A 21,033-nucleotide genomic window follows, 5' to 3' on the forward strand; every position below is an offset into this window, starting at 1 on the left:
TGGCTCCATGCTGGAACACACTCCTGTCTCAAAGGCCGTGGATTCGATCCCCAGCCCCATCGGAAATTGGACACAGGGCATTGACACAGAGCCCTGCTGGCCTCTGGGATCTGGGGTCCTGCTGGGGCTAGGGATGCCTGGCAGAGAGCAGGCTCCTGCTGTGTAAACACGCCCAACAACCACTGCCCAAGGACATGTCAAGACACAGGCAAGAGTGACCCCAGACTCGTGGAGAGACAGACCCTCATCCCAGCCCCTCTGAGGGGGGTGCACGGCTTGATATCAGGCTGCAAGGAGGCATGTTGTAAAGTCAGACAGCACACGGGGGGAGGAGGGGCTGCTAAAAGTCCCCTGAGCCACACTATCACTATCACTGTCATCCCGTTGCTCATCGATTTGTTCGAGCGGGTACAATAACGTCTCTCATTGAGAGACTTATTGTTACTGTTTTTGGCATATCCAATATGCACGGGTAGCTTGCCAGGCTCTGCCGTGTGGGCTCCATACTTTCAGTAGCTTGCCGGGCTCTCCGAGAGGGGTGGAGGAATCGAACACGGGTCAGCCGCGTGAAAGGCGAACGCCTAACTGCTGTGCTATCGCTCCAGCCCTTTAGCCACACTAAGGACTGTTGCCATCACTTCCTAGGGCTCCCATAACCAATACCCACTAACCACAGTGGGTGACTGTATTACACCAAGACCATTCCTTACTGTCCTCTAGGTTAGGAACCCAACACAGACCTCATCTGGGGAAGACGTCAACAGACTGTGCTCCTTCTGGGAGCTTTCAAGGTAAATTTGTTTCTTGCTGGATTTTTTTGTTTGTTCGTTTGTTTTTTGCTTTTTGGGGTGAAAAATCCAGGGGCGATGTTCATGGGCTACTCCTGGCTCTGCACTCAGGAGTTACTCCTGGTGGTACTCGGGGGACAATATGGGATGCTGGGGGTTGAACCCGAGTTGGCTGCATGCAAGGCAAACACCCTCCTCACTGTGCTGTTACTCTGCCCCAGTTTCTTGCTTTTTTTCTCTCTAAGTTCTAGAAGCGTCCTACATCCCCTGGGCCACAGTGTCTTCCGACATTGTCAACCCTAGCAAACTGGCTGGTCAGGTTCTCCTCACACCCCATCTCTCTGACCTCCTCGACAACCAGTTACTGCCCACCCCCACCCCCTACCTCCCTACACTTGATTGCGTGTGGTTCCGAGGATGATATACTCTCCTCTCCTGAGCTCTGAACTGCACCACCCCCAGGCCACCTGCCACACTAGTCCCTTTGCCACATAACCGGACACAGGCACTAGGCTCTCGGGATTGCACGAAGAGCCCCCTTTGGAGGGCCGTCATGATGTCCACCAGCCAGTTGGCATGAGCAGTGAGAAGGGGGCGAAGTGGGATGGCACAATCAGAGCTGGCTTCTCGGTGTTGGTCACTCGGGAATGTGCATATCAATCACCTGGGTTTAAATGTGGGTTCTGATTGGCTGGCTCTGTGGGCGGGGCAGGAGAGTCTGCATTTGCTGGAAGCCCCCACGTGAGGCTGTCACAGGTGACCTCTGGGCCACAGTGGAGGATGCAGACTTGGGGGGGATGGGCTGGCAGGTGCAGAGAAGGGAGGCTGGGACACATACCTGGATGCTGAAAACAGATCAGGGTGGTAGGACTGAGACTGCGTGCGGGAAGGGGAGAGGCTGACCTCATTTTATGCAGTTCCGCGGTCACGTGGGCGGAGCTGCGGGAACTGGGGTTATTTTGTTACCAACATCTGGACCCTGTGTTCTGCGGGGTGTCGGGGTTTATGGCTTCCCAGGAAGCACAGCCCAGCTTTGCTGTGCCTGCGCGAGGTGGCTCCCAGCCCCGACGTGTATCACAGCCAGACCCTGCTGTTTCCCACAGCCCACCTGAGAGGATGGTTGTGGGGGGTCTTAGAAGCACCGAGAGTGCACCCATACACTTGCTGGGTGGAGGGTTCAAGCGACTGACTGGCTTTTTTGCTCAGCGGTCCACAGTCTCGAGCTGTGAATGATTCATTCATGAATGTATTCAAATGCTCATTGTGTGCGCTGGGTGCATGTCAGATGCGGAGGAAACGTGGATAAATAAGGCAGGGTTCTTGCCCTCCAGGAACGCCAGAGACAGGGGAGCAGGGGAGGAGGAAGGGCATGCTTCTGTCGTCTAGGGCTGGCACCACCTAACTTCACCCCTCCACGGGGGGGGGGGGGGGGGGGGGGGGAAGCGACTATCCCCATTGACAGATTAGAAAGATAAAAGAGGGGTGCCGGATCCCTGTCATCCGACAGGAAGTTGCAGAGCAGAGGACCGGGACCCCAAACCCAGGATCCCCGAATTCACTGCACAGGTGTAACAAGTCCTGAAGTTCCCCCAGGGTCCAGCATGGCCAGGGTCCCCTGTGTCATCAGGCACTTTCCCTTTGGGGACCCAGGATCACTGCCTCAAAAAGGATGACATGAACTGTGTCAGCCCCAACGCATCTTAGAATCACAGCAGACTCTTGAAAAACCACCCGAGAACAGGAGATGACCCATCCTGGAAGTGGTGGAGCACTGTGCTTCAGGGTTCCTTGTAAAGTCCCAGGTGTGTTCTCTGACGCATCCAGCCTCTGGTTAGTGTAGCTGTTTGCTCCCTGAAGTCCAATGCACAGACATAAGCAAATGGGGAGGCTGGCGAAGGGTCCCAGATGCGCTGATTGGATCGCCTTCTTTCTTTCCTTTTCTTTCTTATTTATTTATTTATTTATTTTTACTTTTTGGATCATACCAGCAATGCTCAGGGGTTACTCCTGGCTCTGCACTTAGGAATTTCTCCTGGCAGTGCTCAGGAGACCACATGGATGCTGGGGATCGAAGCCTGGTCAGGTCATGTACAAGACTTCTCCTACTTTCATATTCTCCCTCCAGGTCACAGAAATAGCAGCTGTGCTGGGGGTGGGGCGGGGACAGGTATTCTCACATGCCGTTGGGGAGGGTCAGTGAATATGGCTTTTCTGGGGAGGGCAATAAAAGCCTGAAAAAAACCCAGGCCCTCCCACCATCTGACCATTAGCTTTAGGAGTCTGTTCTAGGAAACAGACTCGGAAGAGGTCACAGACAAGAATAGGGTCCCCACAGTGTCCTAAGAGCCAGCAACTGGCAACAGCCTGCAGGCTAAAGGGCCTGGGTTTTAATTATGGGACACCCACACAATGAGATACTATTTTAATTACAAAGGATGTTAGGGAAGAATAGTGAATGTTCTAGAGGAAATGTTTAGGTAATTGTTGAGGGGCTGGGGCAGAGAAATGAAACACAATGCACAGAATGATCATTCGCTTAAAAATAGACAGCTGGGGGCCCCAGGGATGGCTCCCTGGCAAGAGGGACTGTCGTGTAGGCACGAGGCTGTGAGTTCAACCCTCAGTGCCGCACACATGTGCTAAGCGTGGTCCTCGTGGCTGTGCTGTTGGGGAGTTCTGGCACCACCCCCAAAGGGCAGAACCTCCTGAGCACCGCAAGCAAAAACAAAGCAAAACATGAGAAAGTGTCTACGAATGTTATCTGGACTTCATCTTGAGAAATAATACGTGATCTTTTAAAGCTTCTTTTGTGGAGACCAGAGAGATAGTACAGCACTAGGGCACTTGCCTTGCATGCAGCTGATCTGGGTTTGATCCCCAGTACCTTATATGGTTCCCCCCCTTATATGGTTGGGCTGGGTTGAATTGAGTTACACTGGGTTGGAAAAATCTGAGTTAGATTAAGTTGAGTAGACCTGAGTGAATACAAGTCCCCATGGGAATATGGAGCCAGCCATACCATTAGGTGACCTAGGACTCCCGCTTTGCTCACTCGAGCTTGCCTCAGGAAGAGGACTTTGAAGTTTTGCTCTCATCCTAGCCTTTTCCTCTCTCATTCGGAGTTGATGAGAGGCAGGGCATCAGTTGACACCCCTGGCCATTTCCAATACCCCCCATCAATCTCAGCTCCCAGGGGCTCTGTGTCAACAGCCATTGCCACAAGGCTCAATGATGTGCTGCTTCGACTTTGAAGCCTCAGTTTTGTATCTGTTCTCTTCTTTTTTTTTTTTTTTTTTTTTGCTTTTTGGGTCACACCTGGCGATGCACAGGGGTTACTCCTGGCTCTGCACTCAGGAATTACTCCTGGCAGTGCTCAGGGGACCATATGGGATGCTGGGATTTGAACCCGGGTCGGCTGCGTGCAAGGCAAATGCCTTACCCGCTGTTCTCTTCTGACAGTGATGCCTTCCATGGAACCTCACTATTAGGCTGCCTTCATTTTTATAACTCACTCACCCACCACCACTACGCCATGGGTAGTGTGCGACATAATAAATCAGCCTTTTCCGGAGAACACCAGGGTCTTCGGGGAGTGGAGGCAGGCAGCTTCCTTCCGCCCCTTCCCTGTACTTCTGAAAGTCCCAGCAACCACACCCACATCCCACAACCGGCCCCCATCCCTCATTTATTGGCTCAGGTTTACAGGCTAAAACTGATTAGAGCTCAGATGAGATCAGCTAGCCACAATAATTCATAGATACACTGTTCTCCCAGCTAAAAGGTCTGGGGTGTCCTGGGGAGAAGGGAGGGTTGAGTCCCCACCCCGCAGAAGCCCTGGAAGCCGCGCACACACCCCACAGCTCCCACCATGCCAATGGCCTGACTCCACTGGACTCACAACTGAGCTCTGCAGAGATAGAAAACTGCGGAAAATTTCAGGTACACCAGTCTCCAGACTGAGAACTCTGGGGTCTTTTCGGAGTTGGGGTGGGAAGCCTACCCCTAATCCCCCCATACTTCCAGAAATTTCGGCAGCTACACCCACACCCTACAACCACTGCCATGCTGGTTCATTGCCTAGTTAAATATTGTCGAGTTTCTGGAGTGCATGGCCGGACAACACCTCCAAGTTCTACAACACTAACATCCCAGTAGAATCTCACCAAATTTCATGGGCAAGTAACATAGAAGTCAACGACACTCAATAAACAAAAACATTAACATAGAAGGCTCAACCTTCTGTTACCAAGCAACATCCTCTTGGTAAACCCTCAGACAAGGGCTCAATGTCCCCATGCTGAGATATATAACAATGTTCACAAATTTTCTTCTACTGAAGTATTTTTTTGATAATTATATTAGCCATTTAGTTGTAACAAGCAATATAAAATAAGTTATTTTGTACTTGCTAAGGGGGCAGACTTGGGGGTGGTTGGGATAATGGTGACAATGGTGAAGGGAAGGTCACAGTGATGGTGAGATAGGTGTTGGGATATTGAATGACTGTGACAAATCATCATGAACAACTTTGTAAACCATGGTGTTTAAATATCACTGTATCACTGTCATCCCATTTGTTCATTGATTTGTACGAGCGGGCGCCAGTAATTGTCTTCATTCATCCCTGTCATGTGCTAGTGTAGCCTAATGGTGCACTGGAGGCTCTTTCAGGGTTAGGAGAATGAGGACTGTCATTGTTACTGTTTTTGGCATATCGAGTATGTCATGGGAAGCTTGCCATGCTCTGCCGTGCAGGTGGGACACTTCTGGTAGCTTGCTGAGCTCTCTGAGAGGGACAGAGGCTTTTGGGAAGACCTCTAATTGCCTTTACAGGTGTTCCCAGTCTACTGAATGTAAGCTTTTGGTCGACTGGCATGTTGTAATGATCTGCACACTGACAAACATGCATCTGCCTGCGTCTCTGGGCAGCACCTGGGACATCTGCGGTCTCAGGTTGATCTCCTTGAAGTTGATGGAGTGCGCCCAAAGGTTGTTGAGGTGTTTAAATAAAGGGGGGGAAATTACCCTTTTCTAAAGAATGTATGAATTAAGAGGTTGGTGCCAGTGCTGCAACATGTTTTAATTAAATCACATCCAAGTGTGAGCCACCAGTGGTACACAGCACACACTGGCATCGTGTTAATGAAGGAAGTGGGTGGCTTCTCTTAGCAGATTTCTAAACACATTACACAACACAGCGATTATCAAGACCAAGTGGAATGTGTTTCAACCACACATGCACAAGAAATTAATCAGCACTACAGAGATTGGTGGGGAGTGGGGGGGGGGGCGGAAATTAAACTATAGCTAAAAGAAAAAATAGCTTCCATTATAATTAATTTGGGGGAGCATCTTAGGTACCACTTTGAAAAAGAGTTGACTTCAGATTACACCCTAATCGTATGGTCCAGTTTAAGTAGTTGAAAAAAAATAGTTGAAGCTGCAGACATTCAAAGAAAGCTGGAAAATAAGCTCAACTCTTCAGCCAGCAGAGAAAAGACAAAGGTACGACGTCAGATGCAGTGGAGGCTTTCAGGCATCAGATGAATAAGGCTAAGATGGAGACCGCAGGCTATATACAATCAGATGGAGTTGGGGGGTGTGGGGGATAAAGAACAAAGTAACGTTTGTGCAAATTCCAACCTAACTAGTTATTAAAGGAAGGAAAACTAAAAGCCCCACAATGTGCCCTGATTACTTGGTGGGGATGAATCCAGAGTTAGCAGAGCTATGGGAAAATCGGGGAGACACATCACAGACACAGGAAGTCGCTGCAGCCTCTCCATGCCCCAGGCTGGGCCTACCCCTTCATCCTGCCATCAAGTCACTGAAAGCATTTGGGGAGCCCTCCCCACCAGACCCTGTCCTGAGCTGGACCCTATCCTGGGTTCTGTCACTTGGAGTTCGACAACATGAGTCGCTGTTCCTGCGACGTCCTGGGTGGGAGGGTAGGCAGGTGAGTCATGGCGATTAAGCTTAAGTCTGAGGAGTCTTGGGAGAGAGGGATGGAGGAACAGCGACTCATGTTGTGCTATTGCTCCAGCCCCAGGATGGTACCGTTTTGAGTCACGGTGATTAAGCTTAAGTCTGAGGAGTCTTGGGAGAGAGGGATGGAGGAGATGGAGCCCAGAGGAGAGACACCCAACACACCCTGGGGAACCAAAAACGGTACCATCCTGGGGCTGGAGCAATAGCACAAAGGGTAGGGCATTTGCCTTGCACGTGGCTGACCCGGGTTCAATTCCCAGCATCCCATATGGTCCCCTGAGCACCACCAGGAGTAATTCCTGAGAGCAAAGCCAGGTGTAACCCCTGTGCATCGCCAGGTGTGACCCAAAAAGAAAAAAAAGGTACCACCCCATACCTTTATGGGATGCCGGGGGACTCCAGGGGGCCCAAGGGAAAGACCTATCTTATTCCAAAACCTGCCTGTGTTCTGGCTCAGACTCCTGTCAAGAGGATCCTGTGAGTGTGGGGGCCATAAAGGACCCATGGAGGCAAGAATCACAACTCCAACCAGGGCGCAGTGAGAACCCAGCACAGCCCTTAAGCTAGGTTGCCCATATGAGTCAATGCCTCCATTGAAGTCACCACAGCTATCCAACTAGCTGTGTACTTGGACGGGTGGGTCTCTTGGGGAGATGCAGTGAAAGGAAAGAGTCCAACAACCAAGACAAAGGCCCTTTATCGGGATGTTCCAGGCAGCAGTGCTCAAGCCAATGACCAAATGGCCAAAGTCCACGCAGCCAACTCAGGGTCAAAGAGGCCTATCCCAGACCCTTAAGGAGAAGAGAGAGAAATAAACATGTTGGCAGAGGATGAGAAAATGGTAGTGGGTGCATAGAAAGGTGGATGAAAGGTGGTGAGGGGCTTAAGGAGGAGAAGGCTCAGCTGAAGAAATCTGGGAAGGCACCCTGGAAGCCAGGTCACTGGAGTGGTAGGTAGAATCAGCCTTAAAGAGACAGGAAGACAAGTGGCCAAAGCCCAGATGTGCTCGAGGAGCTGGGAGGGGTTCCACAGTGTGCCGGTTGGGTTCAGAATTCACTCTGCTGTGCAACAGGCAAGTCAGATGTGGCACATCCCAACTTTCAATAAAGCCAAACCACAGTGAGGCAGAAATGACGGTCCTGCAGGGCTTCAAGCTCATCACCATCTCTGACAGTGCACAAGAGGCAAGAGCTCACAGCCAGCCATGGAATAAAGAAAGCAGAAGGCACGTTTTTAGGTAAAACTCTTACCTACTTCTTTCTTAGGACAACTTAGAGCAACATCGGACTGTCCATGAGCAAGCGTGGGACGATGAGATGGAAAACCTGAGCACACGGCTTAGTGCTCAGGATTCTCCCAAGATCTAGAAGCAGCCAACAAGCACATGGAAAGATGCTTCATGTCACCAGTTGCTAGGGAAACGAAAATCAAGCCACAGAGAGACAGCACTTCCTACCCATCAAACTGATGGTTCATATTTGTAAACGATGGTGATTTTAGTTCTACCTTGGTGCCCTCTTTTCTTTTTCTTAAATGATTGCAGTGAATACTGTTTTTCTGATACTAGCTGATTTTGTTTCCAAAGTTGCTTTTTATCAGATTGGAGGTGATGAGTTTTTTCCTAAAATGCTAAGTTTGCTCCCTAAGTGGATACTGATTTTGTTGAAGGTTCTTCTGGCACATTGTCATGTGAACATGTAATTGTTCTATTAGGGATGAGTTACATGGACAGATATTTCACATTGCTGTGATAAGACTCTCTGTCTTGACTTCTAGAGACATGGGTTTGAGGTAAGATCAAAAGCAACAGGATATAATTTTTTTTTCAAAAAAAATCCCCAAAATTAAAAAAAAATAATTAAAAAAGAAAATGGCTGTTAAAAATAGAAAATAACAGGTGTGGACAATGATACAGAAAAATCAGGATGCTTATACGCTGCTAGTAATGATATAAAAGGGGCAGTCACGGAGAAAAAAATATTTAGGGTTTTCCTCAAAAACTTAAGCATGGAATTACCATATGACCCAGCATTTCCATGTCAGGGTAGATATCCAAACTAACTGGAAATGAGGACTCAGTCTAGCCCTTGTCCACCAACACGCACAATAGCACTATTCATAATCGTCAAAATGTGGAAACAGCCCCGATGTTTCCCAGTCACAGAAGAATAGAGAAACAATCTGTGGTATATCCATGCAACAGGATATTACTCAGTCATGAAAAGAATGATGCACGGGGGCAGGCTTCCGCATGGAGGGGTGACAACTGCTCAGCAAAAGAAGCCAGGCACTCGTGTTTTCATGTTACAGTCTGATTCCCTTTCAGTGAATTGTCCAGTCAAGGTCCAAGCACAGAGACAGCAGCAAAGTGGAGGGCAGGATGATGGGGGAATCAGAGAGCAACTGTTTAAGGTGAAGAAGCCTTTCCTTCGAGTGGTGAAGGTGTTTGGGAGCTAAGCATGTCATCAAAGCACAATTTTATCAACATCCAAATGCCTCCAACCCTGCACATAAAAAGGGCCTATTTTATAGTACACAAATTGCATGTTAATAAAAAGAAAAGTAAATGTCTGATAATTGAAATGTCTGATGTCTGACAAATGAGAACAGATGATCAGCTAATGGGAAAATATAAATGAGTATAGAGGGACTATAATACACACCCATTGCAAAGCTGGAGCTCAGCCCAGTGACAAGACCAAGTGCTGGTAAGGATGAGAGGAAAAGGGGCTTCTCCCCCCGGCTGATAGCTGGGGAGCAGGGCACAGCCATACAAACGGCTCAGGGGGAGGACTTGCTTCCTGCAACCCCAGATGTTTAAAGTTAAAAAAAAAACAGATAAAGTGGCTATGAAAAATAAAAATAACAGATGTGGACAAGAATGCAGAAAAGTCAGAATGCTTGTATGCTGCTGGTGAGAATATAAACGGGGCAGTCTAGATATTGGGCCAAAGCACATACATGCAAGATACAGAATGTTCAATGGAAATGAATCAAATACTGTCAGAGACAGATAAATAACAAATTGGGTATTGAAACTTTGGAATATTACACAGAAACAAAGATACATTAACTGTAGCCACATGCAACAGCATAAACGAATCTCAGAAACAACATTTATTGAAAGAAGTCAGACATCAAAGAATATAACTAGCATGCACAAAGTTCAAAATCAAGTCCAATACAACTATAGAATTTAGGGAAGCAGGTGAGGTATGTATTTTTACTTTTTTGTTTGTTTGCTTGGGCCACACCCAGAGGGAGGTGCTCTGGGCATACTCCTGGCTCTACACCCAGGGGGTGCTCAGGGGACCACCATATAGGGTAAATAAATGGGATTGAATTTAGGTGCAAAGATGCAAGACAAGCACCTTACCTGCTGTACCTGCTGTATCACTCTGACCCCCATACTTTTACTGTTTGGGCAGCTTGAGGCCACACCCAGTGATACTCAAGGGCCACTCCTGACAGTGCTCAATGGAAAGTATGAGGTTACAGAGATGGAACCAGGGTCAGTCACATGCAAGTCAAGTCCTTTATCACCTGTGCTGTTTCTCTAGCCCCTGAGTTGCTGGACATGGTTCAATCCCCAGCATTACACAGAATCCAAACATAAACATCACAAGGTGCAATCCTGGGGACCTGTGAGCACCACTGGGTGTGGCCTGGAGGCCCCCAGCACTGCCCTAGGGAACCCCCACCCCAACTCCAGCTCAGCAAGGCTCAGGCAGTACCACAGTTCAGGCCCTCATACTGATCTGGTCAGCCAACACCCCAGGAAGGTCCCCCCGACCCCCGACTCCCTCAGCTCCACTAATCAAGGTGATGGGGCCAGGAATGTGGTTCTACTAGAGCACATGCTTCAAATTTGGAGACCCTGGACTTGATCCCCACAGAGAGCTGGGCAAATGAAATCCTGAAGGATGATTATCCCTAGGGTTCCCAAGGGGCACCAGGGAGCTCAGTGGGAAGGCACTTCCTGGGGTACAGTGACTGAGTCCCACATATCTGCACCTTATTATCAGGAACAAACTTCTGGTGACACCACTCTACACACACACACACATACACACACACACACACACACACAAACACACACCAAACTCCTTAGAATCTAAAACGAAGGGTAGTTAGTTGAACGACTGACTTGGCTAGTTCATCCCTGACCCATTAAGGGCTCCCAGATCCATGCAGGATGGGGCAATATGGGTTCCAGTGACAAAGGTAGGACAGAAAGACCTCAGGAGCTAAGAAGTCTTGGGAATTGACCTCAGTCTCCCCACCAGAAGTATAGAGATCTTAAAAGCCCAAGTGCCAACCTCCAGGAATGATGATGGTGAGAACTGAATGAAGGGGAGAAACATGCCCGTTTCTCTGATGACTCAGACGAAGCAGCTTGCCTGAGCATTATTAAGGTGCGTTCAAATCTGGGAGGATAATTCACATGTCTGGGAAGATTCTCAGGAACCACTGATCTGCCAGCAGCAACCAATGGCCCTTCTGACTCTTGAGGGTCTCTGGGGCCTCCCATTTTTATAATAAGTAAGGACGGGAACTGGACTTGCTGACGGATGAACAGTGTCTGGGACCACAGGAGGAGAAAGAAATAGCCACACTCCTTTCCCCAGATCCCTCTTCCTTGGGGAAAAAAGGGGAGGGCTGCAGCGCTGATTCCCAAAGACTCAAAGCTGCCCTCTGCCGCCAGTTGGCAGTTCCCTGTATCACAGCCAAACTGCAATGTTCCAACGTGGATCACAGAGCTGAGAAGCCAAAACTATGCTCCAGCTGCCCTTTGATCTGCAAGAAATGCCAGGCTGGGCACCCGGGCAGGAAAAACTGTCGTCAAGCTGTTCCCAAGGAGACAATGGTGTGGGCTGTCCCGGGCTTCCTCTGGCGCTCAGAGGGTTAAGCAAAGCACCCACCCAATCCCCGTTTCCTTTCTGTGGTGGTGGGGGCACCGGTGGCTAGCCCTGCTCCCCTGTCAATTATTCTACTGCAGCTGTGCACTGTTCTCCTGAACCCCACAGGGGCAGGGATGCCTGCTGAGGGTCATCCTGGAAGATCTGCCCTAGAGGGGAGAGAGGGCAGAGCTCAGAGTTAAACTAGCCACGTCCTAGTCTTCTCTTCCTCAGCGATCCCTTCTGTGACAGCGCCAGCACTGTTTCCCACGCAGCTACTGGCCCGGCAGCACTGGAATTTCCATCACTTCTTTGGTGCCCAGTATATGCCACGGTGTGGAAAGCACATTATTTCCTTATCTCTTTCATTCTTCATAGCAGGCGAAAAAATCTGAATAATTGATGATCTCCTTCCCCTTCTTCTTGTGGGGTGAGAAAACTGAGGTGGAATTCCTGAACTAAGGTCCCCTAACCCATGCGCCACGGAAGCCTCGATGATTGGCACCGCCAACCAAGATCGACTTTAACGCCCAGCCCCACTAATTCATCTTTCAAAGTCTGAGACTTGGCGGGGGGAAGGAGGCCCAGAGAACCGAAGGGACAACAGAGCCTGGTGCGCCCAGCCCGGGACGCCTCCATCACGCTAGCGCGCAGCCCGTGGTGGATGGAGACGCCTCCCTGGTCTGTGCTATGTCAAACACGAGGCAGCTCCGTCCCGTTATTTCTTGGAAGCAAAGGTACCAGGTGTCTCCGCACCTGTGCGCGGGATGGCACCGGCTTGTTCCCTATCGGGGGCCGGTCAGCACGCGCCACCGGAGAGCGGTGGCCACCGGAGAGCGGGCGCTATCGGTGCGCCCCAAAATTCCTCTCCGCCTGGAGTTGGAGGAGTCGCACCCAGTTCCGATACTTAGGGCGCCCAGACGGCGCACCGATCTCCCCGGGTGCCCCGAGAGCCCCGCGCCGGCGGGCAGGAGCGCGGGGGCGCACGGCGCGGCCGCGACTCCCTTTTATGTCCAGGAATGAGGCGCGCACCGCCGCCGCGCCCGCCGCGCGCACCCACCAACTTCTGCGGAGCGCAGAGAGGCAGCTGCGTCCTTACCTGTCGCGGCGCGGCTCCGGGTGGCAGCGGGGAGAAGCGCGGACACCGAGAGCACCAGCGCCAGTGGCCAGCACGGTCCCATGTTCCTGCAAGAAGGGGCCAGAAGAGAGGAGATGAGCCGCGGGCGCCGGACTCGGGGCGCGGGGCGCAGGGCGCGGGGCGCGGGGCCTGACCTGGGTGCCATGGAGCGGGGGGTGCCGAACCCAGCGCGCTCCGAGCCGCCGAGGGGGCGGAGGGCTTGGACGTTGCCCGCCGGCTGCTGCTCGCTGCTCCGGCGGGAACAAAGGCGGCGCTGGGCAGCGCGGCGGCGGGTAGACTCCGGCTCCTTCCCGGCCTGCGCCCTGACTCACCCGCGCTCTGAAACTCGACTCCGCCGCGCCCTGCGCTCCCCCGCGCGCCGCACCCCCACTCGGAGCAGGGGCGGCGCACTCCGGGCCTGGGGATCCCCGCCGCGCCCCCGGCCTCCCCACGCCCCTTTCCCTTCAATGGGCGCCGCTTCCCACCCCGGCAGCCTTATGTAACCTTTGCGAAGAGTCGCGCGCCCGCGCGCCTGAGAATGAGCGGGATGCTCTGCCGCCAGCCTGCGCGCCCGTCCCCTCGACCAATGGAATTCTCTCAAGGGTTCGAGGAATCGCTGTGCCTTCCCCCAGATGACCAAGAAACTGGAAGCACAGAGAGGTGGGGCCACTGTCTCACGAGCACTAAGCTGCTCTGAGCTCCTGGCGGCTAGACTCGGCCCTCGCAGGAGGGCAGGCCCAGGAGTGGCCCATTCAGGGTGTCGGAGACGGGGTACCAACGCTTTACTGGGTTTACTGGGTAAACCCAGTAAAGATAATCCAAATAAAACTGTTCCGAGGCTCTAATACTCCAAAGTTTCTCTCCCTTGACTTTGCCTGTCACCTCTCATGGCAGTGAAATCTGCAAGAGGAAAATGACTTTGTATTTGTCTTATTCTCTGCCTTAAAACTTGCCATTCTCAAAGGGCTGGAGCACAAGCTTTGGAGCACAGACCAGGTCGGGATGAAATTCTGGGCACCTCGTGGTCCTGGTGCACACTCTCAGAAGCTTGTGATAGATCGCAGCATTGGATCCCAGCACCACCCTGTGTGGCTTAAAACCAAATCAAAATAAACCAAATAGAGTCAGGTTATGCTAATAAACATTGGTGGATTAAACAGGTGGGGGGGGGCTGAAAGACACTATGGGGTGGGGGGAGCAGTTGCCTTGCACATGGCTGAAAATCCTAGGTTGGATTTTCTGGATCCCCCCATGGTCCCCCAAACACCTCCACCACCTGCAGGAGAGATCCCTGAGTGCAGAGCCAGGAATCAGCCTGACCATCATCCTGCTGAGGGTGGCAGCGGTCAGATGAATATAAACACCTCACCTAAATAGATCAGTGAAAACACTATTAGGGGGGAGACCTGAATCCAGACAGTGGGATGAGATGTGGGGCCCAGGAATCAGCCTCAGCCTACCCTAGAGCTGTCCACCGCACAGGGAAGGGGCAGGAAGCATCCAAGGCCTGCTCCCCCTCACTTGGTGGCTTGTTATGGGGCAGTTACCTGCAGCACCAGAGGGTAAGACCTGTGTGAGAGGGGGCACCACTGGGAGGGGCTGACACCCAGTGAGGGCTGTAGCCCAGCAGGCCGGGGGCCTCTCTCCCCAGAGCCCAGAGTAGCCAGTGCAGAACGCAGGCTCTGGCTCTGTGGCCCAAGCCTGCTTCTCATGCGATGCCCTCTTTCACCAGGGCGAGTCACTGGCCACCGGGTGCAAAAGCCACTGGAGTCAGGCCTGTAGAGCGGATGGAGTGAGCACAGGATGGGAGCTCACCTTGATGGAGATGATTTAGGTCTCAGGCTCTGTGTCCAATGCTTACTTGCTCCCCGTGGCAGCGCTGGAAAGGGGATATGGCAATGACTCTCGCTTCATAGATGAGGAGACCAAGGTTTAAAAATGTACCGAGTGTAAAGGGATATTGCTGATAACCTTTCAGGGTCTGTATTGCAAACCAGAGTAGCACTGGCCAGAGTAGCACTGTAGCACTGTTGTCCCGTTGTTCATCGATTTGCTCAAGCAGGCACCAGTCACGTCTCCACTGTGAGACTTGTTGTTACTGTTTTTGCCATATTGAATACGCCACGGGGAGCTTGCCAGTCTCTGTCGTGGGGGCTGGATACTCTTGGTAGCTTGCCGGGGTCTCCGAGAGGGACGGAGGAATCAAACCCAGGTCAGCAGAGTGCAAGGCAAACGCCCTACCCTCTGTGCTATCGCTCCAGCCCAGTGCCTAAAAGGAGAGAGAGAAAAAGAGAGTGAGAGAGAGAGAGAGAGAGACAGACAGACAGACAGAGAAAATGCCTGCCATAGAGGCAGATTGGGGTTGGTGTGGGGGTGATGAGAGGGAAACTGGGGACACTGGTGTTAGGAAACGTACACTGGTGGAGGGGTGGGTGTTGGAACACTGTATGACTAAAATCTAATCATGAGCAGCTTTGTAAGGGTCTATCGCACAGTGACTGAATAAAGAAGAATTTTTTTCTTTTTTAACTGTGCTTAGTGGCCAGAGAGGTAGTATAGCAAGTACGGTACTTGCTTTGGATGTGGCCGACCCGGATCTGATCCCTGGCACCCCATATGGACCCCTGAGCCCACCAGGAGTGATCCCTGAGCACAGAGCTAGTAAGCTCTGAGCACTGCCTGGTATAGCCCCCAAAATGAAAAAACAATGTGCCAAGGCTAGTGCCAGACAGATGCCAATACCGCTGTGCCTGTGCTTTTCACCACTCAGCCCCACTGCTGTCCCTGCAACACAAGGTCCGACCAACCCCCTTGCCCCCCCCCTTGTCCATGCAGCACAACTCCTTTGCCCCCAAATGCAAAGTTGTTGAGAGACAAAGGGCTCAGGGTTAATTAATGCTTGCTCCCAGTGGAGGGGGTCAGGAGCCTGGATACTAGGCCAGTTCTGACCTGGCCTCAGATGTAAGTTGGTCGAGGCCGGGCCTGATTGTCCTGTTCTTCTTCTGAGTAATGGGTCTAACAACGTGAACTTGAAGCTTCTGAATCTCTGAGCAAGATCTGTCACACCGCCATGTCCTGGCCAATGGGACATGTTGCCCAGATGTGAGGGACTGAAGACTGGGGTTCCTGCAAAGGGTCTTTAGGAGAGGAAGAAATCAGCATGGGCTGGAGAAAGCAGGAGCACTTCAAGATGGCGGGGGTCTGCAGAGAGTTTAGGAGCAGGAAATAAGGAAGAAGAAAGGAGAGGGCCACCCTCTGAGGGCTACTGGTCAGGCTCCGGGGAGCACAGGGAGGGAGGAGCAGCAGAGGTCAGGCTGTGGGGAGCACTGATAGGGAGGAACACCAGAGCCCAGGGTTTGGGGAGCACTAGCAGGGAGGATTGGCAGAGCTCAGGCTGCGGGGAGCACCGGCAGGGAAATGCAGTAAAGCTCGGGCTGTGGGAGCATTGGCAGGGCCGGGCAGCAGAGCTCCTGACTGCTTGACAGCTGAGCACAGAACCGTAAAGGTCATGGGAAGTGGAGTTCCTGAAACTGCTTTGGAATCCCTGAGAAACCTGATCTGGCCGTTTCCCTCCTTTCCCCATTTCACTGACAGAGAAACGAAGGCCTGGAGATAGCACGTGAGTCATGAAATCACCAGCACAGTGTGGTTGACAAGTCCCAGAGCCACGGAGACGCATCAGGGATGACTCTGGCTAAGGTCTTCAGAATTTGTTGCCAACTTCCTATAGCCAGATGGCCCTGAAAGGTGGTGGATTCCCGACAGAGAGACCGAGAGAAGGTAGGCATATGAGCAGGAGCTTGTGGCCGCGATGAATCCTGTCTCTTTCATTTATGCACTTGACCAACAGGGAGCAAATTGGCAAAATAGAGATGACAAAGGGTCTCTGTTCCTCCGGCTGTTAGAAAGATGCAAGGTTTTACGGAGCTAGAAAGTAGTGGGAAAGTGAAATGAGTCAGAAAGAGAGAGATAGACATAGAAAGATTGCACTCATCTGTGGAATATAGAATAACAGAGTGGGAGACTAACACCCAAGAATTGTAGAAACAAGTACCAGGAGGTTGACTCCATGGTTTGGAGGCTGGCCTCACATTCTGGGGAGAGGGCAACTCAGAGAAGGGATCACCAACTATAATGTGGTCGGAGGCCATGCGGGGGGAAGGGTGTTGCGGGCTGAATGTGGGCTAGAGACTGAACACAGTGGCCACTCAACACCTTTATTGCAAACCACACAGCTAATTAGAGAGAGAGAACAGAAGGGAATGCCCTGCCACAGTGGCAGGGTGGGGTGGGGTGGGGGAGATGGGATTGGGGAGGGTGGGAGGGATGCTGGGTTTACTGGTGGTGGAGAATGGGCACTGGTGAAGGGATGGGTTCTCGAACTTTGTATGAGGGAAACATGAGCACAAAAGTGTATAAATCTGTAACTGTACCCTCACGGTGATTCACTAATTAAAAATAAATAAATTTTAAAAAAAGAAAGTAGTGGGAAAGTAGCTAGAAAGAGTGTTGGGGGCAAGACGATGGATATTAGTTTCCGTCACTGGTGGCGGCGGTGCTTTGCAGGGGCCATGTAAGGGCAAAGGGCGTGACTGGCAAGAGGGAGTCTGGATCCCAGACTCAGCACTCAAGAGGTTGAAGAATCAGAAGCCAAAGAACTGTGGAGCTGAGACAGGCCCATGTGGAACTAATCCACCCTGTTAATGGCACTCACAGAAGTGTGAGTACCATGCTTTCTTCTCCCTTTGCCCACACTCCCTCGGGGAAATAAGAATTCTCCCCATCTTGCACCTCTTCCATGCTGGATATCATCTAATTTTATTCTGAATCATTACCCAGAGGGAAGTGGCCATCTCAAGCCTGTAGTGTTTTTTTTTTTTTTTTTGCTTCTACTGTACCTCCTCAACTGGGAATAGAATTGACTTTCTTAGAACCATATTTTTGTGTTGCTGAAGGAGAGCCACTGAGATTATATAATAGTTCTATTATTCTGCTTTGCAGTGAAAAGATGCACTTGTCCTCGGGTAACCACACTCTGCTGTGTCGAGCCTCCTGGGTGCCAATCACCAAGTTAAATTAGCTAACAAAGTTCGATGATTAGGTGATTTTACAGAAAACCACACATTTCTGGCTTCTTTGGAAAGCTTTGGAAAACCTGGCAACATGGAGTCTGTGATCTTTATGTCAGTGATTGGTGAGCCTGAAAAAGTTGCTGGTGTCTTCAGCAAAGACAATGTTCTCCACTTTGCCTTAGTTCCCACCACGCTCTGTAATTCCCCAGCACTGACCGAAAGTCCTTGACTTTTATTACCATGTAAATGTACTCTGCCTTGTCTTATAAGAAAAAAGACAAGTGAGTGCTCATATCCTTGTTAAATCCCTGGGTTAAAAGGTCAGGGTCATAGTAGAGCAGGTAGCCCTGCATGTGGCTGACCCAAGTTCTGTCCCCTGAACCACATATTATCTCCTGATCCCCCTCCAGGAGTGATCCCTGAGCATCACCAGTTGTGCCCCGCCCCCCAAAATAAGAGCTATGTTTTCAGAAGGATGTAGAAGAACATTTTTGACATGCTTGTAATACAAATGCAATATGTCTACATTGGAAAAATGAAAACTAAGAAGGCATTATGCCACAAACCTGGGCCCCCCAGTTAGGTATCTTACCTGAAGGAATATGGCTTAGCTGCATTTGATTGGTAGGTTTGAATGGGTCCAGGATACATATGCTTAGAGCCCCTTTTCCCTGCATATTTCATGTTTGCTCAGTTTTATGTAGGTATCTGACAATATCAAATTCACTGGAATCTAAAGAGGAAAGTCCCCAAAGCGAATTTCTTCCCTACAAATGCCTTGAAAGAAGTGCACAGTAATCGTGACTTTTGTCCCAAGTACACCTGGAAAGCCAGACCCTCTATAGAAGCAATGCGGACCCTCATTTTGGACTTGGGCTTGTAGGTGGAGCCTGTGACTTTCAACTGATAGAAGATAGGGAAGGGATCTAGCCTGGGAGCTGGAGGGGAAACCAGGTGGTCCCCATCTGTGTGTGTGGGAGGAAAAGGGACAAGACACCAAACAAAGCAACGTGCCTCCTGCCAGACTGTGTTCTGAGGGCTTAAGCCATTTCCTTCCATTCCATGTGAAGTTATAGAAATAGCCCAGAAGAAGCTTTCTGTGCTACCCAAGTTGAGTAAATTGTTTACCACGCCTCAGTGCTATCTGGCATGGAGTGACATGGGGATCTTATGTCTCAGCGCTTCCTGACTGAAGGGGCTGTTTCACTTTCCTCTAATCCAGAAGAACCGAATCTCCACAGACATTCTCCAGAGCAGCTGGAATGGGCACACAAAGCAGCCACAATTTTGGTTTGGGAAGGAAATCCAAATAGACAGTCGATGTCTTTCTAAAGCTCAACTTCTTCTGTATATGGGGGATAGCCCCTCCCTTGCAAAGTTGTGTTGAGAGACGACTCCATGGGTTAGAGCTAACGTTTCTCAAGCGAGAGGTCTGGGTTCAGGCCCCTTGCACCCCGTTCTCCTTCCAAGCACAAAGCAGGGAGTAATCTCAGGGGCACTGCTTGAGGTGACCCACTAAACAAAACAAAAAAGTTGTGGAGGAAAAGTTTATAGAAACAACCATCAGCTCTGTCCCCTAGAGCTTGCCTCTTCCTCTGACTTCCCGTTGTTCATCGATTTGCTCGAGCGGGTACCAGTAACGTCTCCATTGTGAGACTTGTTGTTACTGTTTTTGGCATATCAAATACACCATGGGGAGCATGCCAGTCTCTGCCGTGTGGGCGGGATACTCTTGGTAGCTTGCCGGGCTCTCCAAGAGGGACAGAGGAATCGAACCTGGGTCGGCTGTGTGCAAGGCAAACACCCTACCCGTTGTGCTATCGCTCCAGCCCTCCTCTGACTTCATGGGCAGAAAAAGCTGAATCGATTTTTAAACTGGCTAATGAGGAAAGAATTTACTGAAGAAAACTCAGGGAAGAGGGCTGCCTTCTAGGCAATCAAGAGCAAACAAGCGTTTAAACCCCAAGGGCTCTCTGGGAAGGACTCTTGTTTCTGATGAGCACCCCAGTATGTTGGAAAATACAAGGGGGTGGGGTGGGGGTGAAGTACAGATGGAGAATGGCTCAGTTCCTCAGTTCCACCTGAGAAAGATGAATTTGAAATTCTGATCATCTCAAAGGGGATCAGGAGGAAAAGGAGAGCAACGTGTTCGACACCTCTTAGGTGCGTGGTGGCATCCGGACCCTTCCCTGCGTGTGGCATCCGGACCCTTCCCTGCAGCTCTTCTTCCCTGACCCTGGCTCCCACAAGCACATCAGGCCGGAAGTCCAAGCACTACAGACCGGAAATTCAGGTACTGCAGACCAAAAGTGCTGAGGCAGGTGCATTGCTTTCATAGCAGGGCTCAGCCATGATTGAAAGAAGCTAGTAGAGCAAATCTTCAGGTCCATTTCCCAGTTGGTGAGAGAAGTCACATCCCCAGAATCTGACACTCCTTTTGAGCTCCTGGTCCCCAGCCCTCCTTGAGCACCTCTCCCCTGCCCGTCCTGAGCATCCCTAGGGAGGCTGAGCACAGAAATGGGTGACCCACTCAGGGAGAGCTGCCTGGGAGTCTGGAGACAGAGCACTCTGTGAACGACAGGCAGTCAGTGGAGAGCTAAGATGCCCTTTCTCCCTCCTCCCACTCGAACCCTCTGGAAAGGCATCCAGGAAGTGGTTTTTCCAGTCTGAGAGATCGGTCATGCCAAACAGCTCTTTTTCCTTCCTGCCTCATACTCTTTGTCACTCCATGTCTCCCTAGGATTTTTCTTCTTCATACAAGAGACACCTGGTAGGGCTGCATGAGAAACCCCTGAGAATGGTGCCGGTAGAGCTCCTCTCTCATGTGCATCCGAGAAATTTCTAGAACACGTCACCTCCACCTTCCCAGGTCCAGGGAGCTCTTAGTACCACCTGGGCATGTCAGGATGACAGGTCTTTGAACTCCATTCGGACAGAGAGCAGAGTTAGTATCCAAAAAAAAAAAAAAAAAAAAGGATCATGAACCATGCTCCTTGTATTATGAAAACAAATTGCTTCCATCTCCACAGATCGGGACTGTAATCGCATTTGGCAAAGACCATGTTGATGTGTCCTGATAAAAACATCCTTTCTGTCTAACCAGGGTTGGTCACTTGCTAGGCAAATGCCTTACCCCTTGTGACTCTGACAGCGGGTAGGGCGTTTGCCTT

General features: G+C 50.9%; 1 protein-coding gene across 1 annotated transcript in view; it reads right to left on the reverse strand.

Moving 5' to 3' along the window:
• The window catches only part of COL15A1 (collagen type XV alpha 1 chain), a 101,241-nt gene extending 88,040 nt beyond the window's left edge, over positions 1-13,201 (reverse strand). The window contains exon 1 of the mRNA XM_055138831.1: positions 12,774-13,201. Coding sequence (XP_054994806.1) covers positions 12,774-12,957 — 184 coding nt within the window. The 5' untranslated portion in view covers positions 12,958-13,201. The remainder of the gene's footprint in view (positions 1-12,773) is intronic.
• Between the last annotated feature and the right edge of the window lie 7,832 nt (positions 13,202-21,033).

This window comes from Sorex araneus, chromosome 1, assembly GCF_027595985.1.
Source record: "Sorex araneus isolate mSorAra2 chromosome 1, mSorAra2.pri, whole genome shotgun sequence".
Classification (NCBI taxonomy): Eukaryota; Metazoa; Chordata; class Mammalia; order Eulipotyphla; family Soricidae; genus Sorex; species Sorex araneus.